This window comes from Oncorhynchus gorbuscha, linkage group LG05 (genome assembly GCF_021184085.1).
Source record: "Oncorhynchus gorbuscha isolate QuinsamMale2020 ecotype Even-year linkage group LG05, OgorEven_v1.0, whole genome shotgun sequence".
Taxonomy (NCBI): Eukaryota; Metazoa; Chordata; class Actinopteri; order Salmoniformes; family Salmonidae; genus Oncorhynchus; species Oncorhynchus gorbuscha.
The window spans coordinates 62,576,307-62,598,358 of record NC_060177.1 but is presented as its reverse complement, the minus strand read 5'-3'; the positions used below and the strand labels follow the sequence as shown (position 1 = coordinate 62,598,358).

Genomic DNA, 22,052 nt, shown 5'->3' with positions numbered 1-22,052 from the left:
CCCTGTATTCAGCCATCTCACGTCTCTTAAGTAAACCATACAGAACACTAAAACAATGATCATACAATGTGATCAATTTACCAAGTATTTAGTCTTTCCCCTTTGTGTTGGTCTTACAAGCTACGTCAGTGTCTTTTGTTGATGGTCTCCATGTGTTGTTCCATTTTGACCAATTTATGCACAAGTAGATGGGAAGCCTGTAGTTATTCACACTTCTATCAGATAGCCCTGAAGGACATTCAGATGACTTCAAGATTGATGAGCAACTGGCACATATTTTTCTAACTAATGCATAGACAGACTGTAAATCAAATTAGCCATGGCACATCCTCTGCACCGGAAACTAGATATCCGGAAGGATGACAGCCCATTATAGAGACAAAGATAATACAGATAGTCATTTAAATGGTTAATCAATATTCTATTGCCATTTTGATAGTGCCTCGTAAATTGCCAACAGACACTATCCCATCACGATAGCACACCACCCTGCAATATGCAGTTAAATGTGAGAAACCAGCACTACTTCTGCTGGTCTGAAAACAGACATCTCAACATTCTTATGTAAAACAGTTTTCATCTTTGTTTTTCTTTACAAATGGAGATGGATGGCGAGAAAAACCTGGAAACAAGTCATTTTGAAGTGTATAAATTCATGGAACTTGATCGCCACCTATTGATGAAATGTAGACATTGCTAAAGTGGCAAATCAGGAAAGTCAAATGACTGTATTTCATATTATTCAAAAACCTAGTTTGTAGTTTATAGCATACAAATCTGACCTGCATTTGTAAAAATAGTATGTTTTCTTTGTTCAGGTAGTAAGCCTAGTTTGAACAGTAGGGATGCCTCCTACACATTTACAGTAAAAAAAGAAAGAAAGGTGGGCTTGTCATGGACAAAGATTTTCTAGATTTTGCATCCCCAACAAGAAAAGGTCAGGGACTCACAGCCTTGAGATTCCAAGAGCATCATATGCACAGTTCATATATCCTCCTGACCCAGCAAAAAAATATATATTGCAGGGTGGTGCGCTACAGTGATGGGATAGTGTCTGTTGGCAATTTATGACTTGGTCTCCACAATCATCGGACCTCAACCCAATTGAGATGGTTTGGGATGAGTTGGACCGCAGAGTGAAGGGAAATCAGCCAACAAGTGCTCAGCACATGTGGGAATTCCTTCAAGACTGTTGGAAAAGCATTCCAGGTAAAGCTGGTTGAAAGAATGCCAAGAGTGTGAAAAGCTGTCATCAAGACAAAGGGTGGCCACTTTGAAGAATCTCAAATATGAAATATATTTTGATTTGTTTAACACTTTTTTGGTTACTACATGATTCAAATATGTGTTATTTCATAGCTGTAATGTCTTCACCATTATTATACAATGTAGAAAATAGTAAAAAATAAAGAAAACACATGGAATGAGTAGGTGTGTCCAAAGTTTTGACTGGTACTGTGTATATGTTTTACATAAGTGTTTTTGTTTTTATTGGTGTATTTTTTTAACTGTATGTGTATGTAGAGGAATCGATTATTAGTAAATGTGATATTTTTTTTAAATTACCGTAAATGTGTACAGTAAGTAAGAAAACCTCGTTTAGCATCCTGAAGTCCACTACAGATGACATTCATAAACAAGCTCTTACTTAGCTCTTATTAAATGTAAAAACAGAAAACTCACCAAACTATTCCATTGTTGAGATATTTATTAAAATCTCAGTGGCCCAGCGCGCATGCGGGTGGAGCGCGCCTACTCGTGATGACAGCAGATGACAGCTGACTGAGCTAGTGCGCTGAGGGAAAGGGGAGATCAGGAACGGTCTGGAATAGACATATCTAGCGATTTAACTGGTCAGACACTGACATTATTTCACGGTTATAGGGATTCCATAAAGAACTGGTATACTATCAACAACTTGTTTGGTAAGTCATTGAATTCGTGTTATAGCTAACGCGTTAGCTAGTTCGCTGGCCTTCTTCTGCTAACGTTAGCTAGCTACTTCTTGGATGTCCTCCGCGATTGAACGCTATTTTCTTCCACAACTGGCAAGCCTGGCCTACCCGGGCAACATTGACATATCCCTAGAAAGGTATCCCATCCTATCTCGATGTTTGGCTTGTAACAGTGCTGCAACATTTCAAGTTGGCTAGGTCAATAGCTAACGTTACTTAACCAACGAGCTAGTAAGCTAGTTAACGGTTACCGTTGTTGATAGCTAGCTAAGTACAGTAACGTTAGCTATACTCTCTGTGATAACTAGTTAACAATTTTGATTGTAAACTAGTACCTAGGCACCTAGCTAACTACGCTATAGCGACCTGTTAGTGTTAACTAGTTAACGTTAGTTAGATAATTAGGTAGTTTGCTAGATAGCTATCCAATGCGCCTCTAATAGCAAGCTTTCTAACTAACGTTAGCTAGATTGCTAGCATTTCACTGTTATTAACGTATGCCAGTATGATGAAAGGAAGCTAGCTAACTGTTTACAACAGAGGCCGACGGTGACACATTAGCTAGTATTAGTAACTAACGTTAGTTAGCTAACTAGCTAGTTAAACTAACAATTCCGCAAGATGTCGACTGTTGCAAAAGTGAACAAGACTAGGCTGGGGCCCTAAAAATGACTAGATGGGCAAGTTGTTGCTGGAATAATTAACTGGCCAGCGAACGGCGGTCGCCTCTCCCTACCCACCTGATCCCCTACATTAGGTGTAGAATTGAGCCCCACCCAGTGCAGGGGCCGTGACTATCCATGACTAGGGTAGTATGATGAACCATAGAGAACTTCAGACGTGTGTGTGTGTGTGTGTATCAAGCGAGGCTCAGAAGTTTTTCAAAACAGAATGGTCACAATAAATTACGTTGATTTAAGGAATGCACTTTACCTTTTGATTAGGCTAATTGTTAGAGCCAAAACATGAATACATCTCAATCACACAAATGAAGTGTGCTCCTAGCTTTTTTATTTTTTTATTCTTGAGTTATAGTGATCTAACAGACATGGGATATCATTCAGGTTCCTTTGAATATCAACTGACTTTGCCCCTGGAGTACTAGTCGTGTTGTTCCGAGGCAAGGTTGAAGTCTTTGTTTTGGCAAGGTCAGGAGTTAGGATGTTGAACGCTCCAGAGCAGAGGATCAGGATGTCTCATTCAGCGTAGGAGTGCGCGGTCAGGCTTTGTCTTCCTGGCAGGCAGCATTTGGCCTACATTTAGCAAAATAAGATTTTGAGCATACATCTCAGTGAAGGTGTTGATTTTAGGCATACAGAATTTCTCCTTTCCTTATATTTGGAAGCTACCCATTTGCTCCCACCTCTGAACTTAAAGCCTTTGTAGATATTGCACTGCTTTGACCTACAGAATGCCCTCCTTTTTGGTATGGTTGTGTAAGAGGAAACGTTTACTAATTTGTTATCCCTGGGATCTGATTGCCTAACCCAAGGTTGTAGGCATTGGTGATATCACTAGGGTTATTTTTTCCAGTATTTTACAAATGTTTCAAACTGGAGAATAAATCCTTTTTCTCCCGAGTAACACATTATTTCCCGCCAAAACCAGAAGTGTCATTCAAAAGCATTATAAAGCATACAAATATGCCTATGTCTGGATTTAAATAGAGCTTTGATTGAACATTCAAGCTTGATGCCTGATGAGCCATACTGACTCTGCGTGCAATGAAAGCAAGAGAAGTGACACAATTTCCCCCTAGTTAATATTGCCTGCTAACATGAATTTATTTGAACTAAATATGCAGGTTTAAAAAATTATACTTCTGTGTATTGATTTTAAGAAAGTCATTGATGTTTATGGTCAGGTACAATCATGCAACGATTGTGCTTTTGCTAAACCCTTTTGACGAAGTAGGCTGTGATTCGATGATAAATTGGTTATATGCAATGCTGGACAAGCTAGTTAACCTAGTAATATCATCAACCATGTGTAGTTAACTAGTGATTATGTGAAGATTGATTGTTTTTCTAAGATAAGTTTAATGCTATCTAGCAACTTACCTTGGCTGCTTGCTGCACTCGCGTAACAGGTGGTCAGTCTGTCACGCAGGTTCTTCGTGGAATGCGATGTAATCGGCTATAATCGGCATCCAAAAATGCAGATTATCGATTTGTTATGAAAACTTGAAATCGGCCCTAATTAATCGGACATGCCCGATTTAATCAGTCGACCTCTACACTCTACTGTCAATGTTTGTCTCTGGAGATTGCATGGCTGTGTGCTGATTGAATACATGTCAGCAACGTGTTTGGCTGAAATAGCCAAATCCACTTATTTGAAGGAGTATCCACATACACTACACTGTATAACACACATACAAAAGTATGTGGCAGGTCTTTAAAAAAACAAACAAAAAACTTGTTCCTACACAGTAGTTGTAGGACAGGCATATGGTAGGCCTACAAGATGTGACAAACAATGTCTGTGGGGAACTCGCGCATGAAAGAGACAAGGGTCTCTTATTCACATTTATATTGTGCTGTCCGACACCCACTATTCCTGAGCTTCGGTGATGTAGCCTAGTGAATAATTTCTCAGATCCTTGTTCTGACTGAAGTACTTTAGGCTGTTTTATTACCACCACCACCACCTCACTTTCAGCTACCCTGCTTACCCTGGTTTCAGTTTCATATTTGTATTTTCTTAATTATCTAAGACCAAATGACTATCTTATGCTGTCAGTTGGATGTGGTGGGGCTGGATTGCTGGAATCGGTTGGGTAGATTTCTGCCATGTCTCTTTGTGCTGTGTGAGCTCCTTCTGAGAGGTGATTGTTGGGAGGTGCAGCGTGCACCCCAAACCATTGCACACAGGAGCTGGTAAAATGTCTGCAGTCCAACGGAAGAAGGCCTGACGAATTTCAAAGGGACACAGCCCTTGAAGCTGCTGTTAGGCTAGGCAGTGGCGTGGCGTACCACAGATAATACAACTGGAGTCGTTAACCTACTAATGCAAACAGTTCCATTTGATCTCATGTTGAGGGGAAGTGAAAAGGGGACTTTGTGTTTGAGTTTCGAGTGCCTTTAGAAAGTGATTCCTTTCTGTGTGTCTATAAAAAGCACTTTGTTCTGTTGGCTTGTGTTGCATGTTCAACTGAGGGAATGTTTGGGCTGTGTTCCAAACACCTCCATAAATGTGCCGTGTGGTGAGCTGCATCATTGGTTGAGGTGCTTTTCAGTTTTCTTTTCCAGATGGTTTGCTTCACAATGATTCCTTGTTCTGAGCCTAAGCATCATGTACGTAATGTTGGGAGGGATGGCTTTGGACTGAATTCTATTTCTAGCGTACCTACCACTAACTACCACCACTAACTACCGTCATTCTCTCGCACACATTTACATTACATTTACATTTAAGTCATTTAGCAGACGCTCTTATCCAGAGCGACTTACAAATTGGTGCATTCACCTTATGACATCCAGTGGAACAGCCACTTTACAATAGTGCATCTAAATATTTTAAGGGGGGTGAGAAGGATTACTTTATCCTATCCTAAGTATTCCTTAAAGAGGTGGGGTTTCAGGTGTCTCCGGAAGGTGGTGATTGACTCCGCTGTCCTGGCGTCGTGAGGGAGTTTGTTCCACCATTGGGGAGCCAGAGCAGCGAACAGTTTTGACTGGGCTGAGCGGGAACTGTACTTCCTCAGTGGTAGGGAGGCGAGCAGGCCAGAGGTGGATGAACGCAGTGCCCTTATTTGGGTGTAGGGCCTGATCAGAGCCTGGAGGTACTGAGGTGCCGTTCCCCTCACAGCTCCGCAGGCAAGCACCATGGTCTTGTAGCGGATGCGAGCTTCAACTGGAAGCCAGTGGAGTGCACACCCCTGTCTGTGCATTTTCACACCACCTACATTGGTTTTTCTTCTGCTTTTGAGTTCCCCCGTCCTTTTCCATTACTTACTCATTAGGTAGGTCTACTCAACAAATATTCAACTCAGAAACTGCTTTACCTGTACCAGGCCACAGGTCCTACAGTATCACCTGTGTGTCGGCCCTAGGCCTACACCCTTTACTTCCACACAGGACTGTGACAAATGTAGTCTACTCTTTCAAGAGCCTACGGCACATGAGTATTCTCATGGACTGGTAGACTATGTTGGTCATTAATCTATTGATTAGCCTTAAGTAAGTGTTTGACAGATTTTTAAAATTTTTTTTACCCGAGATCCCCCAGTGTCTTCATGGTTCCAGAACTCCACAGTGGCCAGTCCATCATTGGATTTAGCCTACTAAAGGAACACACTTTGTGTATAACCCATGATTAACCTTTCTTATCTGGCATGACATGGTTAAGAAAACGCTTCTAAGCCTCATCAAAATATTCATGCCTCAAACCACATACGTTTAATAGTATCAAGCCTTTGTAGTTGTGTGAAAGCTCTGAGGCAGGGTTCTCTGGACTGTTTTCACAGGCCTCCGAGCCTCACAATTTTGTCTGTTTTCCTTGGTAGCAGCCATCCACAAAGAACCTTGTGTCAAAGAATGCTCTAGGAAGTCATTTAAATTTCATGCATTTTGTCTGGTTTGTGTGTGAAGGAAAGGGAGACTAATATGATTTGCATATACACTCGTGCTGTGAATAATGCTACCAGATGCTTGTATGAGTGAGAGTAGGGACTTGCTATTGTTTACAAGCCTCCCCATCCCACTGTCAATCTTAGCCAATAGAACTAGTGTTTCTGCCTTCTCTTGACTACTGACAGTCTATTTCCTCTGTCAGTGTGTGAGCTAGGATTCTGCCAACATGGCCTTTCCTGCCCTTCCTCAGGATTCCACTCTGAGAAATAAAAATGATCCATTGTCCTGACTTGTAAATCTACTCCAAACTGCCCTGCATGTACAGTTAAAGTTGGAAGTTTACATACATCTTAGCCAAATACATTTAAACTCAGTTTTTCACAATTCCTGACATTTAATCCTAGTCAAAATTCCCTGTTTTAGGTCTGTTAGGATGACCACTTTATTTTAAGAATGTGAAATGTCAATAATAGCAGAGTGATTTATTTCAGCTTTTATTTCTTTCATCACATTCCAAGTGGATCAGAAGTTTACATACACTAAATTAGTATTTGTTAGCATTGACTTTAAATTGTTTAACTTGGGTCATACGTTTCAGGTAGCCATCCACAAGCTTCCCACAATAACTTGGGTGAATTTCGGCCCATTCCTCCTGACAGAGCTGGTATAACTGAGTCAGGTTTCTAGACCTCCTTGCTCACACACACTTTATCAGTTCTGCCCACTAGTGTTCTAGGCTTTGTGATGGCCATTCCAATACCCTGACTTTGTTGTCCTTAAGCTATTTTGCCATACATTTGCTTGGGGTCATTGTCCATTTGGAAGACCCATTTTCGACCAAGCTTTAACTTCCTGACTGATGTCTTGAGATGTTGCTTCAATATATCCACATAATTTTCCCTCCTCATGAAGCCATCTATTTTGTGAAGTGCACCAGTCCCTCCTGCAGCAAAGCACCCCCACAACATGATGCTGCCACCCCAATGAATCACGGTTGGATGGTGTACTTCGACTTGCAAGCCTCCCCATTTTTCCTCCAAACATAATGATGGTCATTATGGCCAAACAGTTCTATTTTTGTTTTATCAGACCAGAGGACATTTCTCCAAAAAGTACGATCTTTGTCCCTATGTGCAGTTGCAAACCGTAGTCTGGCTTTTTTATGGCGGTTTTGGAGCAGTGACTTCTTCCTTGCTGAGCTGCCTTTCAGGTTATGTTGATATAGGACTCGTTTTACTGTGGATATTAGGTACTTTTGTAATGGTTTCCTCCAGCATCTTCAAAAGGTCCTTTGCTGTTGTTCTGGGATTGATTTGCACTTTTTTGCACCAAAGTACGTTCATCTCTAGGAGACTGAACACCTCTCCTTCCTGAGCGGTATGAAGTCTGCATGGTCCCATGGTGTTTATACTAGAGGTTGGCATGGCCGACTAAAAAAAATAAAAAAATAAAATAATAATAATAAAAAAAAATATATAATAATAGTTAAAAATAATAATTATAATAGGGCCGATTTCAAGTTTTCATAACAATCAGTAATCCAGTGTTTTTGGACGCTGATTACGGCTGATTACATTGCACTCCACGAGGAGACAGCGTGACAGGCTGACCTGTTACGCGAGTGCAGCAAGGAGCCAAGATAAGTTGCTAGCTAGCATTAAATTTATACAAAAGTCAATCTTAACATAATCACTAGTTAACTACACATGGTTGATATTACTAATTTAACTAGCTTGTCCTGCGTTGCAAATAATCAATGCGGTAATTTATCATCGAATCACAGCCTACTCGCCAAAGGGGTGATGTTTTAACAAGCGCATTTGCGAAAAAGTACTGTCGTTGCACCAATGTACCTAACCATAAACATCAATGCCTTTCTTAAAATCAATACTTAAACCTGCATATTTAGTTAAAAGAAATTCATGTTAGCAGGCAATATTAATAAATTGTGTCACTTCTCTTGTGTTCTGTGCAAGCAGAGTCAGGGTATATGCAGCAGTCTGGGCCGCCTGGCTCGTTGCAAACTGTGTGAAGACCATTTCTTCCTAACAAAGACCGTAATTAATTTGCCAGAATTTTACATAATTATGACATTGAAGGTTGTGCAATGTAACAGCAATATTTAGACTTGTGGATGCCACCCGTTCGATAAAATACGTAATGGTTCTGGTGTTTCTGGATTTGACCATATTAATGACCAAAGGCTCGTATTTCTGTGTGTTTATTATAATTAAGTCTATGATTTGATAGAGCAGTCTGTCTGAGCGGTGGTAGGCAGCAGCAGGCTCGTAAGCATTCATTCAAACAGCACTTTCCTGCGTTTGCCAGCAGCACTTGGCAATGCTTGAAGCACAGCGCTGTTTGACTTCAAGCCTATCAACTCCCGAGATTAGGCTGCAATACTATTGTGCCTATAAGAACATCCAATAGTCAAAGGTATATGAAATACAAATGGTATAGAGAGAAATAGTCCTATAATAACTACAACCTCAAACTTATTTCCTGGGAATGTTGAAGACCCATATTAAAAGGAACCATCAGCTTTTATATATTCTCATGTTCTTAGCAAGGAACTTAAACGTTAGCTTTTTTACATGGTATATGTTGCACTTTTACTTCTCCAACACTGTTTTTGCAGTATTTAAACCAAGATGAACATGTTTCATTATTTATTTGAGACTAAATAGATGTTTATTTATCTATTATATTAAGTGTTCATTCAGTATTGTTGTAATTGTCATATATATATTTTTTAAATTGTCCAATTAATCGGTATCAGCATTTTTTGGTCTTCCAATCGGTATCGGCGTTAGTCATAATCCTCTAGTTTATACTTGTGTACTATTGTTTGTACTGTTGATTGTGGTACCTTCAGGCGTTTGGAAATTGCTCCCAAGGATGAACCAGACTTGTGGAGGTCTTCATATTTTTTTCTGAAGTCTTGGCTGATTTTTATTTTATTTTCTCATAATGTCAAGCAGAGGCACTGAGTTTGAAGGTAGGCCTTGAAATACATCCACAGGTACACCTCCAATTGACTCAAATTGTCAATTAGCCTATCAGAAGCTTCTAAAGCTATGACATCTTTTTATGGAATTTTCCAAGCTTTTTAAAGACAGTCAACTTAGTGTATGTAAACTTCTGACCCACTGGAATTGTGATACAGTGAATTGTAAGTGAAATAATCTCTGTAAACAGTTGTTGGAAAAATTACTTGTGTCATGCACAAAGTAGATGTCCTAACTGACTTGCCAACAATAATTTCTTGTTAACAAGAAATTTGTGGAGTGGTTGAAAATCCAGTTTTAATGACTCCAACCTAAGTGTATGTAAACTTTCAACTTGTGCTCTGTCCTGACTGTCCAGTACTCATTCTCTCGCCAACAATGTCATTACCATCCTCGTTACCATTTATCCCCCAGTGTCACTGATCTCCCTCTTCTCTCACTCTTCTGCAGTCTTTAGCCTCTGAGTGAGCTGGTAAAGATGGTGAAGCCAGACATCCACACTCTGGCCCACCACCTGAAGCAGGAGAGGCTGTATGTGGCTTCAGAGAAGCAGCTGATCCAACGGCTTAACGGGGACGTGCTGAAGACTGCTGAGAGGCTGTACCGTGCTGCCTGGATCACCAAACAGCAGAGGATCAACCTCGACCGGCTCATTCTCACCAGGTCAGCATGGGGCCCCCCAGAGCTGGTCTTACCAGGGCATTTCAACGAGATTGATCCAATTGGAGAATAGAAACAGTTCTAATAGGAACTCAACATTATAAAAATACATTTTGAGTTGTCCTCCACTTGTTTGCATTCAGCAGTGTGACCTTTAGTGAACTAGTAACTTAGTAGTCCTAAAGTAGGATCCCACCGTATTAAACTGTCTTATCTTCCTGATGTGATGATGTTGTAAATCCTGCCAAACACGGTGCGTGTCAGAGCCAGCCGAGCACTATGTAGATTAGCAACCCAAAAGGGAAATAGCAAGGAATCAGAGGAGTCCTGTGATCAGCAAGCATGTCATACAAGCATGTCACTCCAATCAGTAATCAGCTCTCTGTTGCTCACTGTTGCCCATTTCCAGCCACTGGTTTGTGGAGCCTTCTCCTCTTGTAGTAATTATAGCTCCCTGTCCTACAGTGCTGATGCCTCCCCGGCCGAATGCTGCCAACATGCCAAAGTGCTGGAGGACACACAGTTCCTGGACGGCTACAAGACTCTGGGCTTTCAAGAGAGCATCTATGGGGAGTTCCTGGGTCGGGTGCGCGAGAACCCTCGGCTGTTGGCCTCCTGCCTGGTGGCTGGGGAGAGGCTGAACCAGGAGCACACACAGGGGGTCATTTACACGGTCTTCACCTCCCTCTACGGTAACTGTATCATGCAGGAGGATGAGCGCTACCTGCTGCAGGTGAGCTGCCCGGACATCTTCTGATCTATGATTTAGACACTTATACTATAAACACACAGCCAGTAGCCACATGCACTCATCAAATGCACAGCAGCCACCTCTTATTTACCACTATTACCTGTCCTCATAGGTAGTGTGATGAGGCCATTTCTAACCTCTGTACTGCTAAATCTAATGGTAATGGTGCTACTGTTTCTATCAATTCCAGGTCCTCCGCTACTTGGTGGAGTTTGAGCTGAAGGAGAGCGACAACCCTCGGCGGCTGCTGCGGCGGGGCACGTGTGCCTTCAGCATCCTCTTCAAGCTCTTCTCCGAGGGGCTGTACTCGGCCAAGCTTTTCCTTACCGCCACCCTCCACGAGCCCATCATGCAGCTGCTGGTGGAGGACGAGGACCACCTGGAGACGGACCCCTCCAAGGTGACGGAGCGCTTCACGCCGGCCCAGCAGGAGCGCCTGTTTGGGGAGAAGGGCTCGGAGGGCTACAGGCAGAAGGTGGCAGCTGCCGTGGAAGCCAACGAGGCCAAGCTGGTGACCCTGGTCAACAAGTTCATTGGCTACCTGAAGCAGAACACCTACTGCTTCCCCCACAACCTGCGCTGGATAGTGTCTCAGATGTACAAGACGCTATCGTGCGTGGAACGGCTTGAGGTGGGTGAGGTGCGGACCATGTGCACGGACCTGCTGCTCACCTGCTTCATCTGTCCAGCCATAGTCAACCCTGAGCAGTACGGCATCATCTCAGACGCCCCTATCAACGAGGTGGCTCGCTTCAACCTCATGCAGGTCAGTGGACAACCCAACAGACTCATACATCCACACTATTCTTATCCATGCCTGGACATTGACCGCTTACGATCAAATATTGTTACCTTTCCCCTTTATGCATTCTAATCATTATCTTTGTCCTGTAGGTAGGGCAGCTTCTTCAGCAGTTGGCAATGGCTGACGATGATGGAGACCCCCGGAGGAAAAACAGTTTGGCCAAGTTCGATAAGGTAAGATCCTCAAACACACATCTTAATATATAACCGGTTTGTCCATGGGGTAGCTTTTATTATATTCTGAATACATGTTTTGCTTCTTGCGTTATTATTGAAGTTGACTGTCTGGTTGTGTCACCTCAGAGCTGTGTAGCTGCCTTCTTGGATGTGGTAATCGGAGGGAGAGCTGTGGAGACACCGCCCATGTCCTCCATGAACCTACTAGAAGGACTCAGCAGGACTGTGGCGTACATGACACACAGTCAGCTCCTCTGCCTGGTACGCTGCAGATCTGACTGTTTTAGTCTGAATCTTGTGTCGCTTATGTTGTAGTTAGCCTAGTCTTGAACAGTATGTACACATGTTTTAGACGGACAACAGTAAACGTTCCTATGTTACAGGAAGTGAACTTGACATGCCCAGGCTTGTCAGACCAGAAAGGGAGGAGACATTTCACACAGGTTGTTGAGGGTGCTGTTATGTCTGAACGACTGGGAGTTACCGTAGCGTACTCAAGAAACAAAGTATTACCACATCCTTCTGGAATTGTGGTGCTGTGGCTCCTCCCTTAGTTACCTTTCCTTATAACATTAGTGTGGTAATCAATAATTACCCTAGCTGTATTCTGTTGGCATGTCTCAAAGCCCCACTTTTAGTTTGATTGTGAAGAAGAGCCCTGCATTTATCACCCGTGTCATAAGTTCTCCACCAGCTTAGCTATTGAAGCCTTAGTAAAAAGGTAATTGGGTTCCTCATAGAAACTAGGATGTGAGAGTATTAAATTAAGTAATTAACTCCTATGGTGTTCAGGTGGACTTTGTACGGAGTGTGATGGCAGGGGACCACCTCCGGGAGGAGGAGCACATGCTCCTGGAGACCATGCTGGCCAACGTTCCCCAGTCCCGCACGGTGAAGAGCAACAGTCTGGAGCTCACTCCCTCCAACACCCCCCAGCTCTCCCCAGCCACCACCCCCGCCAACAAAAAAAACAGGAACATAGGTACCTACCGACCTCCTCGGCTGTTGTTACTGTAGACCTGCAGCCACTGGCTTTCTGACAGAGAAATACATACTGCATAATGATATACGTGGTTTATCTCCAGTATTTGTTATTCCTGTTATAGCATTGCACCAGTTGGAGAGTTCAGTTTGAAATTACAATGAAACCAGCCTTTTTTATGTACTACTATAGGTTCTTTCATTCATGGTAATAAATAACTAGGTGAAGTAGCTAAAGTTGTAATGTCTGCAGGAAGCCTCTGTTATGTAGGAAGCTAATGAGGTTCTGGGCCTGTTCTACAGGTAATTAGCAGCCTCTAGATTGGAGATCCATTATGCAAAGGAAAGCCAATTAAATTACAAAATATAAATGAACCCTTTCTTAATTGGTATGGATGGAGAAATATATACCTTCTCCATCAGGAATAAATCAGTTAAATGTGATGGCGACAACATCCTCCTCAATTTGAAATAATCCACTTTAAGCTGCCCTACTGAAATGTGAACCGTTTCAATTTGAAGCTGTTTTACGCAGTTGCTTGCTACTCTCTCTGTATTCTCTCTGTTGCCCTCAACCTTCTTCCTCCTTTCCTCCTTTGCTGCCTGTGATCGACCCAGGACAACAGTTAGCAACTTCCTGGGACTCCACAACCACCACCCTGTCTGCTCACATTCCATTAGTTACCCCTTTTGGTGGGTAGCCTGGCAGCCCTGTGAGGCTGACTAAAACTAAAGCGTGTTTGTGCCACCTAGTCATGTGCCACTGCCAGTCACATACTGCCAGTCACATACACCCAGTACCAGCCATGCTCATAGCCATGGTCCCTGCTGCAGTCTCACTGCTTCACCACCAGATAGAGCTAGCTGCTAGATGTGCTCTTGTCACCATGCCTTTTCACCATGCCTGCTTTGCCCTGTGCTCTAGTCTTGTTGACCTGGTTTATACCTGGTTCTCTGCTGCTTGTTTTTACTCACGTGGTAAATTCTATTATGTTTAATGATACATGCTTTTGGCTAAAGAGAAGATTGAAGTCAGACATTTTTTTTGTGGTGTTTTTTTTGCTGATGTTGGGATCTTAGATCCTTCTGCATAAAGCAATGTATCACAATTACCATCCAGAGCACAATCAGGTCAGTCATTAGAATGGTATGCATGCCACATGCTGATTGGGATGTGGAGTGTGGCTGCCTCTCCGTGTCCGACATGCACTTGTGATTTGTGAACCTTATTGGATGCACTCATTGACCTGTATTACACTGGACGGGTTACACAGCACAGGTTGTCTAAGCAGTGCAGAGCTAACTATCCAGTCTCTATTAGGAAAGATTGATTGAATGATTTAATGATTGAATCCAATTGAGTCATTTCACTGCAATACCTCTTTCACAATGCAAAACTGAAAGGTTGGGAGCAGCTAACGGGTTGGGAGCAACTAACAGGTAATCAAAGAAGCAATGCAGTCTGTATGTAGTCGTGTATAGGTACGTGAGTTTTTGTTTATAGTTGGTATAGCCTACCTTTTTGCTTTTATTATTATTATAGTTGAAGCCGATCCCTGTCTTTTGTGCCCCCTGAATCTCAGTGAGTATTACAGAGTAACACCTTGTCCCCTGCTCCCACTGAGTCTCTGTTAGTTAGTAACATCCCATCCCCTGCTCCCACTGAGTCTGTTAGTTAGTAACATCTCGTCCCCTGCTCCAACTGAGTCTGTTAGTTAGTAACATCTTGGCCCCTGAGTCTCTGTTAGTAACATCTCGTCCCCTGCTCCCACTGAGTCTGTTAGTTAGTAACATCTCGGCCCCTGAGTCTCTGTTAGTAACATCCTGGCCCCTGAGTCTCTGTTAGTAACATCCTGGCCCCTGAGTCTTATAGTTAGTAACATCCTGACCTCCATTGAGTCTCTGTTAGTTAGTAACATCTCGGCCCCTGAGTCTCTGTTAGTTAGTAACGTCTCGGCCCCTGAGTCTCTGTTAGTTAGTAACGTCTCAGGCCCCTGAGTCTCTGTTAGTTAGTAACGTCTCGGGCCCCTGAGTCTCTGTTAGTTAGTAACGTCTCGGGCCCCTGAGTCTCTGTTAGTTAGTAACGTCTCGGCCCCTGCTCCCCCTGAATCTGTCAGTGAAAGAGTAAAGCCTTATACCCTGTCTCTCTCCCTGCTCCACCAGCAGCCTCCCGCAGTCGTAGCCGTTCCGAGCTAGCCCAGCAGGGGGAGGCAGAGGCTAGCTCTCTGGAGTCCCTGCAGGAGGTTATGCCAGAGGAGGTGCTGGTGATCTCATTAGGAAGCAGCCCGCAGACCATCCCTGGGATGATGTCAGAGAATGAGGTAACTAACGAGCCTGGAACATGCACGTTGTTATGGAGAGTAAATGGTGTAATATATACTTGCACACAAAATTGGAAATGAAGGGTCAATGCATTTTTTATATAACAGGTATATTTGTCATTATCGGAAGCTCACATTAAGAGCCAGGATGGCAGTAACCAGTGCTGTTCCCTCTCAGGTGTTGACCATGCAGCTGACTGATGGGTCACAAGGGGACACTCCTGCAGATGACACCAAGCACCATGGCAAGCCAGACAAAACCCTACGCTTCTCCCTCTGCAGTGACAACCTGGAGGGCATCTCAGAGGGTCAGCGTTCCAACAGCCCACATGCCCTGCTGACTTACTAGTTACTACAGCAGCACAACATAATGTTTTTAATGTATCACCATGGAATGAGGTGTTAATGGCTCTTAAACTACTGTAATAAGTGTTAATGGCTCTTAAACTACTGTAATAAGTGTATCTGTTCTAATGCAAACAGTAACTCTTCATGTACCACAAAAAGAGGACCTTGTGTATTCTGATGCGTTGTAGTTGGAGATCTCTAAATGTAATTGTTTTCTTTGCACAGGTCCATCAAACCGGTCTAACTCCGTGTCGTCTCTGGACCTGGAGGGAGAGTCTGTGTCTGAGCTGGGAGCTGGGCCATCAGGGAGCAATGGGGTGGAGGCTCTACAACTGCTGGAGCATGAACATGGTGTGTTGTGGGAAATCAATGTCAGGGATCATTACATTGAGCCATGATAACATTGTCATTATCCCTGTCCCACCCCCAGCCACCACTCAGGACAACCTGGATGACAAACTGCGTAAGTTTGAGATCCGTGACATGATGGGCCTGACAGATGACCGGGACATCTCTGAGACAGTGAGTGAGACCTGGAGCACAGACGTGTTGGGCAGCGACTTTGACCCCAACATGGATGAGGATCGACTGCAGGAAATAGCTGGTAAGTCATAGGGAGAATCTCAATGGTGTGCTCTTCGTGTCCTCACCTCCTTCTTAAAATCCATTGGATTTATAAGCCTCATACCCTTGTCCCTCCCCTCTGACCTCTAACAATTGGTTTTGAGAAGGGGGCAGGGAGAGAAGATGCGAGGAGTATGCAATTGAGATTCTCCCAAAGACATAGAGGTCCTTACTACATCAGAAAATGTAGCAAAATAAATCAAATCAAATTCAAATTTTATTTGTCACATACACATGGTTAGCAGATGTTAATACAAGTGTAGCGAAATGCTTGTGCTTCTAGTTCCGACAATGCAGTAATAACCAACAAGTAATCTAGCTAACAATTCCAAAACTACTACCTTGTAGACACAAGTGTAAGGGGATAAAGAATATATACATAAAGATATATGAATGAGTGATGGTACAGAGCGGCAATACTGCCACCTTGTGGTTTATGGCTAAAACAACATGTTAAGCCTTCATCAAATCAAATTGTATTTTAATTGTCACACGTTTCGTAAACAATAGGTGTAGACCAACAGTGAAAAGCTTACTTATGGGTCGTTTCCAACAATGCAGAGTTAAATATAAAAAATACAAAAATAAAAAGAAATATTGACAAAAGGAAAAAAATACATGGTGAATAACAACAAGTAAAAATAACATGGCTATATACAGGAAGTAGAAAATAACAACGTGGCTATATACAGGAAGTAGAAAATAACGTGGCTATATACAGGAAGTAGAAAATAACAACGTGGCTATGCACAGGGAGTAGAAAATAACAACGCGGCTATGCACAGGGAGTAGAAAATAACAATGTGGCTATGCACAGGGAGTAGAAAATAACAATGTGGCTATGCACAGGGAGTAGAAAATAACAATGTGGCTATGCACAGGTAGTAGAAAATAACAACGTGGCTATGCACAGGGAGTAGAAAATAACAACGCGCCTATGCACAGGGAGTAGAAAATAACGCGCCTATGCACAGGGAGTAGAAAATAACAACGCGCCTATGCACAGGGAGTAGAAAATAACAATTTTCTACTCCCTGTGCAAGGGCATGAGGTAATTGAGGTAGCTATGTACATAAAGGTAGGGGTGAAGTGACAACAGGATAGATGATAGACAGTAGCAGCAGTATACTGTAGGTAGGGTAAAGTGACTATACAACAGGATAGATGATAGACAGTAGCAGCAGTATACTGTAGGTAGGGTAAAGTGACTATACAACAGGATAAATGATAGACAGTAACAGCAGCGTATGTGGTGAGTGTGTTTTGCGTCAGTATACATGTTATTTGTGTGTGTGTGTGTGTGTGTGTGTGTCTAGTGTGTGGGTTGGGGTGTCAGTCTAGGTTGTGTGTGTGTGTATAGTCTGTGCAGAAAAGTGTCAATGCAGGTTGTCCAGGTAGCTATTTGATTAGCTATTTAGGAGTCATGTTTAAGCAGTCTTATGGCTTGGGAGTATAAACTGTTCAGAGTTCCTGTTGGGTCCAGATTTGGTGCACTGGTACCGTTTGCCATGCGGTAGCAGAGAGAACAGTATGGCTTGGGTGGCTGGAGTCTTTGAAAAATGGGCCTTCCTCTGACACTGCCTGGTATAGATGTCCTGGGTGGCAGGGAGTTCTGCCCCAGTGATGTACTCACACCCTCTGTAGCGCCTTGCGGTCGGGTGCTTACAGTTGCCGTAACAAGTGATGCAGCCAGTCAGGACGCTCTCAGTGGTGGAGTTTTTGAGGATCTGAGGGTCATCGCCAAATCTTTTCAGCCTCCCGAGTGGAAAGAGGCACTGACTTGACACTCTTTACAGCTGTGTGTGTGGACCATGTTAATTTCTTTGTGATGTGGACACCGAGGAACTTGAAGCTCCACTACAGCCCTATTAATGTGGATGGGGGCGTGCTCGCACCTCTGTTTCCTGTAGTCCACAATCAGCTCATTGTCTTGCTGAAGTTGAAGGAGAGGTTGTTGTCCTGGCACCACACTGCCAGGTCTCTGACCTCCTCCCTATAGGCTGCCTCGTCGTCGGTGATGAGTCCTACCACTGTTGTGTCGTTAGAAAACTTGATGATGGTGTTAGAGACGTGGGTGTACGTGGGGACTTGAGCAGGCACCCGTGTTGAGGGTCGGCGTGGCAGGAAGTTCAGGATCCAGTTGCAGGAGGGGTTCAGTCCCAGGATCCTTAGCTTATGTGATGAGCTTGGAGGTCACTAGGGTGTTGATTGCTGAGCTGTAGTCACTGAACAGCATTGTCATGTAGTTCTTTTTGTCCAGGTGGGAAAGGGCAGTGTGGAGTGCAATAGATTGCGTCATTCTGTGGATCTGTTGGGGCGGTATGCGAATTGGAGTGCGTCCATGGTGTCTGGGATGATGGTGTTGTGAGCCATGACTGGCCTTTCAAAGCATTTCACGGCTACAGATGTGAGCGCTACGGGGCAATATTCTGGAGTATTCCATCTATTTTTTTCAATTGTTAAATAAGTAAGGACAACCTTCAATGTTCTCTAAGACATAATTATCAGAATGTTCATTTTATTCCACGCAAACCTTTCTTCCTCCGTTCTCCTTTCTTCCCTCACTGGTTTCTCTCTCGCTCTGACATTCACTCAGTCCCTGCAGTCTTATTGACCTTGGTTCCTTCTCATTTGCATCCACCATTTTTCATTGCTTGGAATATGGCGTTGGGGGACTTTTCCATCATTAAGTGAATTTACAGCGATTTCCTTATGTGTTTTCTCCAAGGGATTGGGTTATGAGATGCACATTAAATATCCATTAATACCTCATTATCCCACTGATAAGATTACCATGATAATGAGGCAGAAATTCTAATTGTTTCACTTCTTGTTGTGCCACTCATTTAATCATCCACCTGAAAGACAAGTGCTCTGCGCCCCTACCATGAAGACTGTAAACATGGACAGCAGGGTAGAGCTCTCCTGCCGCTAGAAAGGGCCCTGCCCCCTTCCAGCCCCGCAGACTGTTGCCTGGGCGCTGGCACGCATGTGCGCCCATGGTGTGTGTGCTGTGAAGTGGAAACATGGCGTACCTGTGGGTGCGGGTACCACGGGTCGACTCCTGATCCGCTCCCCGGCCACCATACTCCCAGTCACACCTGCTAGATCTTTTTTCCTCCTCCGCATTCTTCCGCCTTGTTAACCTGCCGCATCCCAAATGGAAATGGAGGGACGTCGTGTGGAGGACTTTGTGGGTGTGGGGTAATTTAGTTGTGAGTAATGCCCAGCTTAATCAACATCTCAAAGTCATGGCTCAGGAGGCAATGGTGGGGTGAGATATTACCATTAACCTTTGAACTTTGGCACAGTAGTGTGTGCCTGTGGGCCCAGTGTGAAATGCCTGTGACCTCAGGCTCTCTCTCTCTGTCTGTCTGTGCTAAGGGGCGACTGTTGAGAACATGCTGGGCAGCCTGCTGTGCCTACCAGGCTCCAGCTCAGTGCTGCTAGACCCTTATGGATCCACCATCTCAGAGACCACCAGCGAGGCCTGGAGTGTGGAGGTCCTGCCCAGCGACTCAGGTGGGTTCAATGTTGAGAAGGGGTTCTAGGAGCTGAATGGAGTCTCCTCTTGTCTGTTTCGTAACTCTACAAACTTTTTCCATGAGTTTCTACGTAGAAGTACTTTTCTTGTCTTCCTCCGTGCACTACATCGGCAGGAATCACTCCAGTAGGTGTGTTTATGGTATGACTCCATGTGTGTGGGTGGACACGCCAGGTGTGCCCCCCCCAGTTCCATATCAAGGAAGTGGTTGCAATCTGTCATGTTTGTGTACACTACCCTGTCTATCAGGGTAGATCTGCCTTTGCCAGTAAAATACAGCTCTGGGTTTCCCCAAAGGAACCTCCAGGTGTGTTTGCACCTGTAGTGTAGGAACAGCCATGAGGAAATGTTCGAGGACAGCAGCTGTTTGCAGTCTATTGACATGGTGTCAACCTTTCTGCTGGCAACATCCTCTCTCAAATCTGTAGGCATTGCAACACAATCTTCTGACAGTGGGGGGGGGGTTTATGTATGGACATGTTGTGCTGAGCAGTTCCAGCACGGTGAATATGGTCCCATTGCAGCAATTACAAACCAAATGTTATTATGAACAGTAGGAGTCAAATCCATCTTAAAATATGTCTCTTTGGTTAACACAATGTCCTAAAACGTATGTTAGATTATGTGGTTAAACCCCCTTGAAAGTCAGCATTTCATGAATATCAATAGATTACTTTAGTAATAGCAGTACAAGTGTTTCTTGGGAAAGCCCGGACTCTCTCTGTTAATTGAAGTGCACCATTGCAATATGTGCAGTGTTAAATTGACATGCATGAGTGTCTTGATTGCTTTTTGTTTCCGTTTGCTGCCCCTGTTCTGCTCTGTAATAGGGCTATCTGATGCTCGCCTGGAGTTGAGCGTTTGTTTCATGGCTAGGCAGCAGAAAACTACACTCCGAAGAGCACTTCACTAGCACATTATTACTAACGAGCATGCAAATGAGTACTGCGGTTACTTTGGGGCCTCTGGGTTAAGCTGAACAGCTCCATTGGGCAGCCACAAAACGGCCTGAACTCGAGTTTACGCTTTTCCCTTTGTCAATCGTAGATGGTTTGTTTGCTTTCGTGCATATTAGTTTTCTTAGCTTTTACTTTATCCTGCCAGAAAAGGGAGACTAAACATACAGTAAGGTATATGCCTACACTTGCATTCTTACATGCACTATGTGCCTATGAACAACTTACATTGTTGACTGTAACTGGATGTGACTGTACTCTCTGTTGCTCCTCCCCCTCCAGAAGCCCCAGATCTGAAGCAGGAAGAGCGTCTACAGGAGTTGGAGAGCTGCTCAGGGCTGGGCAGCACCTCCGATGACACAGAGGTCAGAGAGGTCAGCTCCCGGCCCAGCACCCCAGGGCTCAGCGTCATCTCAGGTATCCTGCACCCCTTTCACTCATAGAAGCTTTACAGTATACCTAACACATCAGTTTCTATACTAATGTACATATTGAAATAAAACAAGTCTAACCAGTCAAAGAATTATAATGAATGTATTTCAGAGACATATTGGGTTTTGTCTGTGTTAGCTGGAGACCAGTCAGATAGTGCTAGATAAGCCAGTACAACCAGGTCTTTGTGAGAGTTTTTGCTAGGACACAGAGGTTAACACTGGTAGCTCAGGTGAACAGGGTGCATTGACATGCTTGACGTAGCATCTCTGATTAAGATGACTAGGCCTGTGCCCACGGCTGAGCTCCTGTAGGAACCTGTCCCACAAGGGCCGTGTCGATGGATAGGCTCTGTCTGATTTATCAACCTTACTGCTGCATCTCACTTCCCACCCAAGGGAGCTCCCACTACCATATTTAGAGGTCCCAGTGGGCCCCTGGCTGAGAGGGACCGTTCAGCATATCCTCTCAATACGCTTTGTATGCTCTGACTGCTAACTGTCAAACATTCCCCGTCACTCAGAATAGAAGCTAGTCAGCCAAATCCAAACCAAGTCTTCCACAAAATGTTACCAACTCCTGGATGGCACAGATTTTAAGATGTTTTTAAAAAAATGTATTTTTCCTGCAGCGACATCAGAAGACAGAGGCAAGACGGAGGACCTGCGGTCGGAGTGCAGCTCCGACTTTGGGGGGAAGGACTCTGTGACCAGTCCAGATGGGGAGGAGTCGTCCCACGGTAGGAGAGAGGGGAGAGTGTCACCTCCCGTGTGGCCTGGATGTGGCATCACTACACTGTCAGCAGCTAGACCTATCAATCCCTGTCAGATGAGCTGCCATAACCTTTCCACTATACTAGAATGCTGCTGACCCTGTTGGAAACATTCTGCTTTGTTTTCTAATGAATGTTTCGACCA

General features: G+C 43.9%; 1 protein-coding gene across 7 annotated transcripts in view; it reads left to right on the top strand.

Annotated features, from left to right (window-relative positions):
- Positions 1–1,754: 1,754 nt before the first annotated feature.
- Positions 1,755–22,052, top strand: part of LOC124036257 (GTPase-activating protein and VPS9 domain-containing protein 1-like) — a 32,397-nt gene continuing 12,099 nt past the window's right edge. For 2 of the 7 annotated variants that reach the window (XM_046350574.1, XM_046350573.1), the window contains exons 1-16: positions 1,755–1,925; positions 9,988–10,200; positions 10,663–10,930; positions 11,139–11,714; positions 11,843–11,926; positions 12,056–12,190; positions 12,722–12,911; positions 13,529–13,603; positions 14,315–14,350; positions 15,074–15,231; positions 15,410–15,539; positions 15,805–15,930; positions 16,010–16,183; positions 19,588–19,725; positions 20,986–21,120; positions 21,767–21,874. In XM_046350574.1, coding sequence (XP_046206530.1) covers positions 10,016–10,200; positions 10,663–10,930; positions 11,139–11,714; positions 11,843–11,926; positions 12,056–12,190; positions 12,722–12,911; positions 13,529–13,603; positions 14,315–14,350; positions 15,074–15,231; positions 15,410–15,539; positions 15,805–15,930; positions 16,010–16,183; positions 19,588–19,725; positions 20,986–21,120; positions 21,767–21,874 — 2,518 coding nt within the window. In that variant the 5' untranslated portion in view covers positions 1,755–1,925; positions 9,988–10,015. The remainder of the gene's footprint in view (positions 1,926–9,987; positions 10,201–10,662; positions 10,931–11,138; positions 11,715–11,842; positions 11,927–12,055; positions 12,191–12,721; positions 12,912–13,528; positions 13,604–14,314; positions 14,351–15,073; positions 15,232–15,409; positions 15,540–15,804; positions 15,931–16,009; positions 16,184–19,587; positions 19,726–20,985; positions 21,121–21,766; positions 21,875–22,052) is intronic. The other 5 variants (XM_046350579.1, XM_046350577.1, XM_046350576.1 and 2 more) reach the window with 4 other exon arrangements.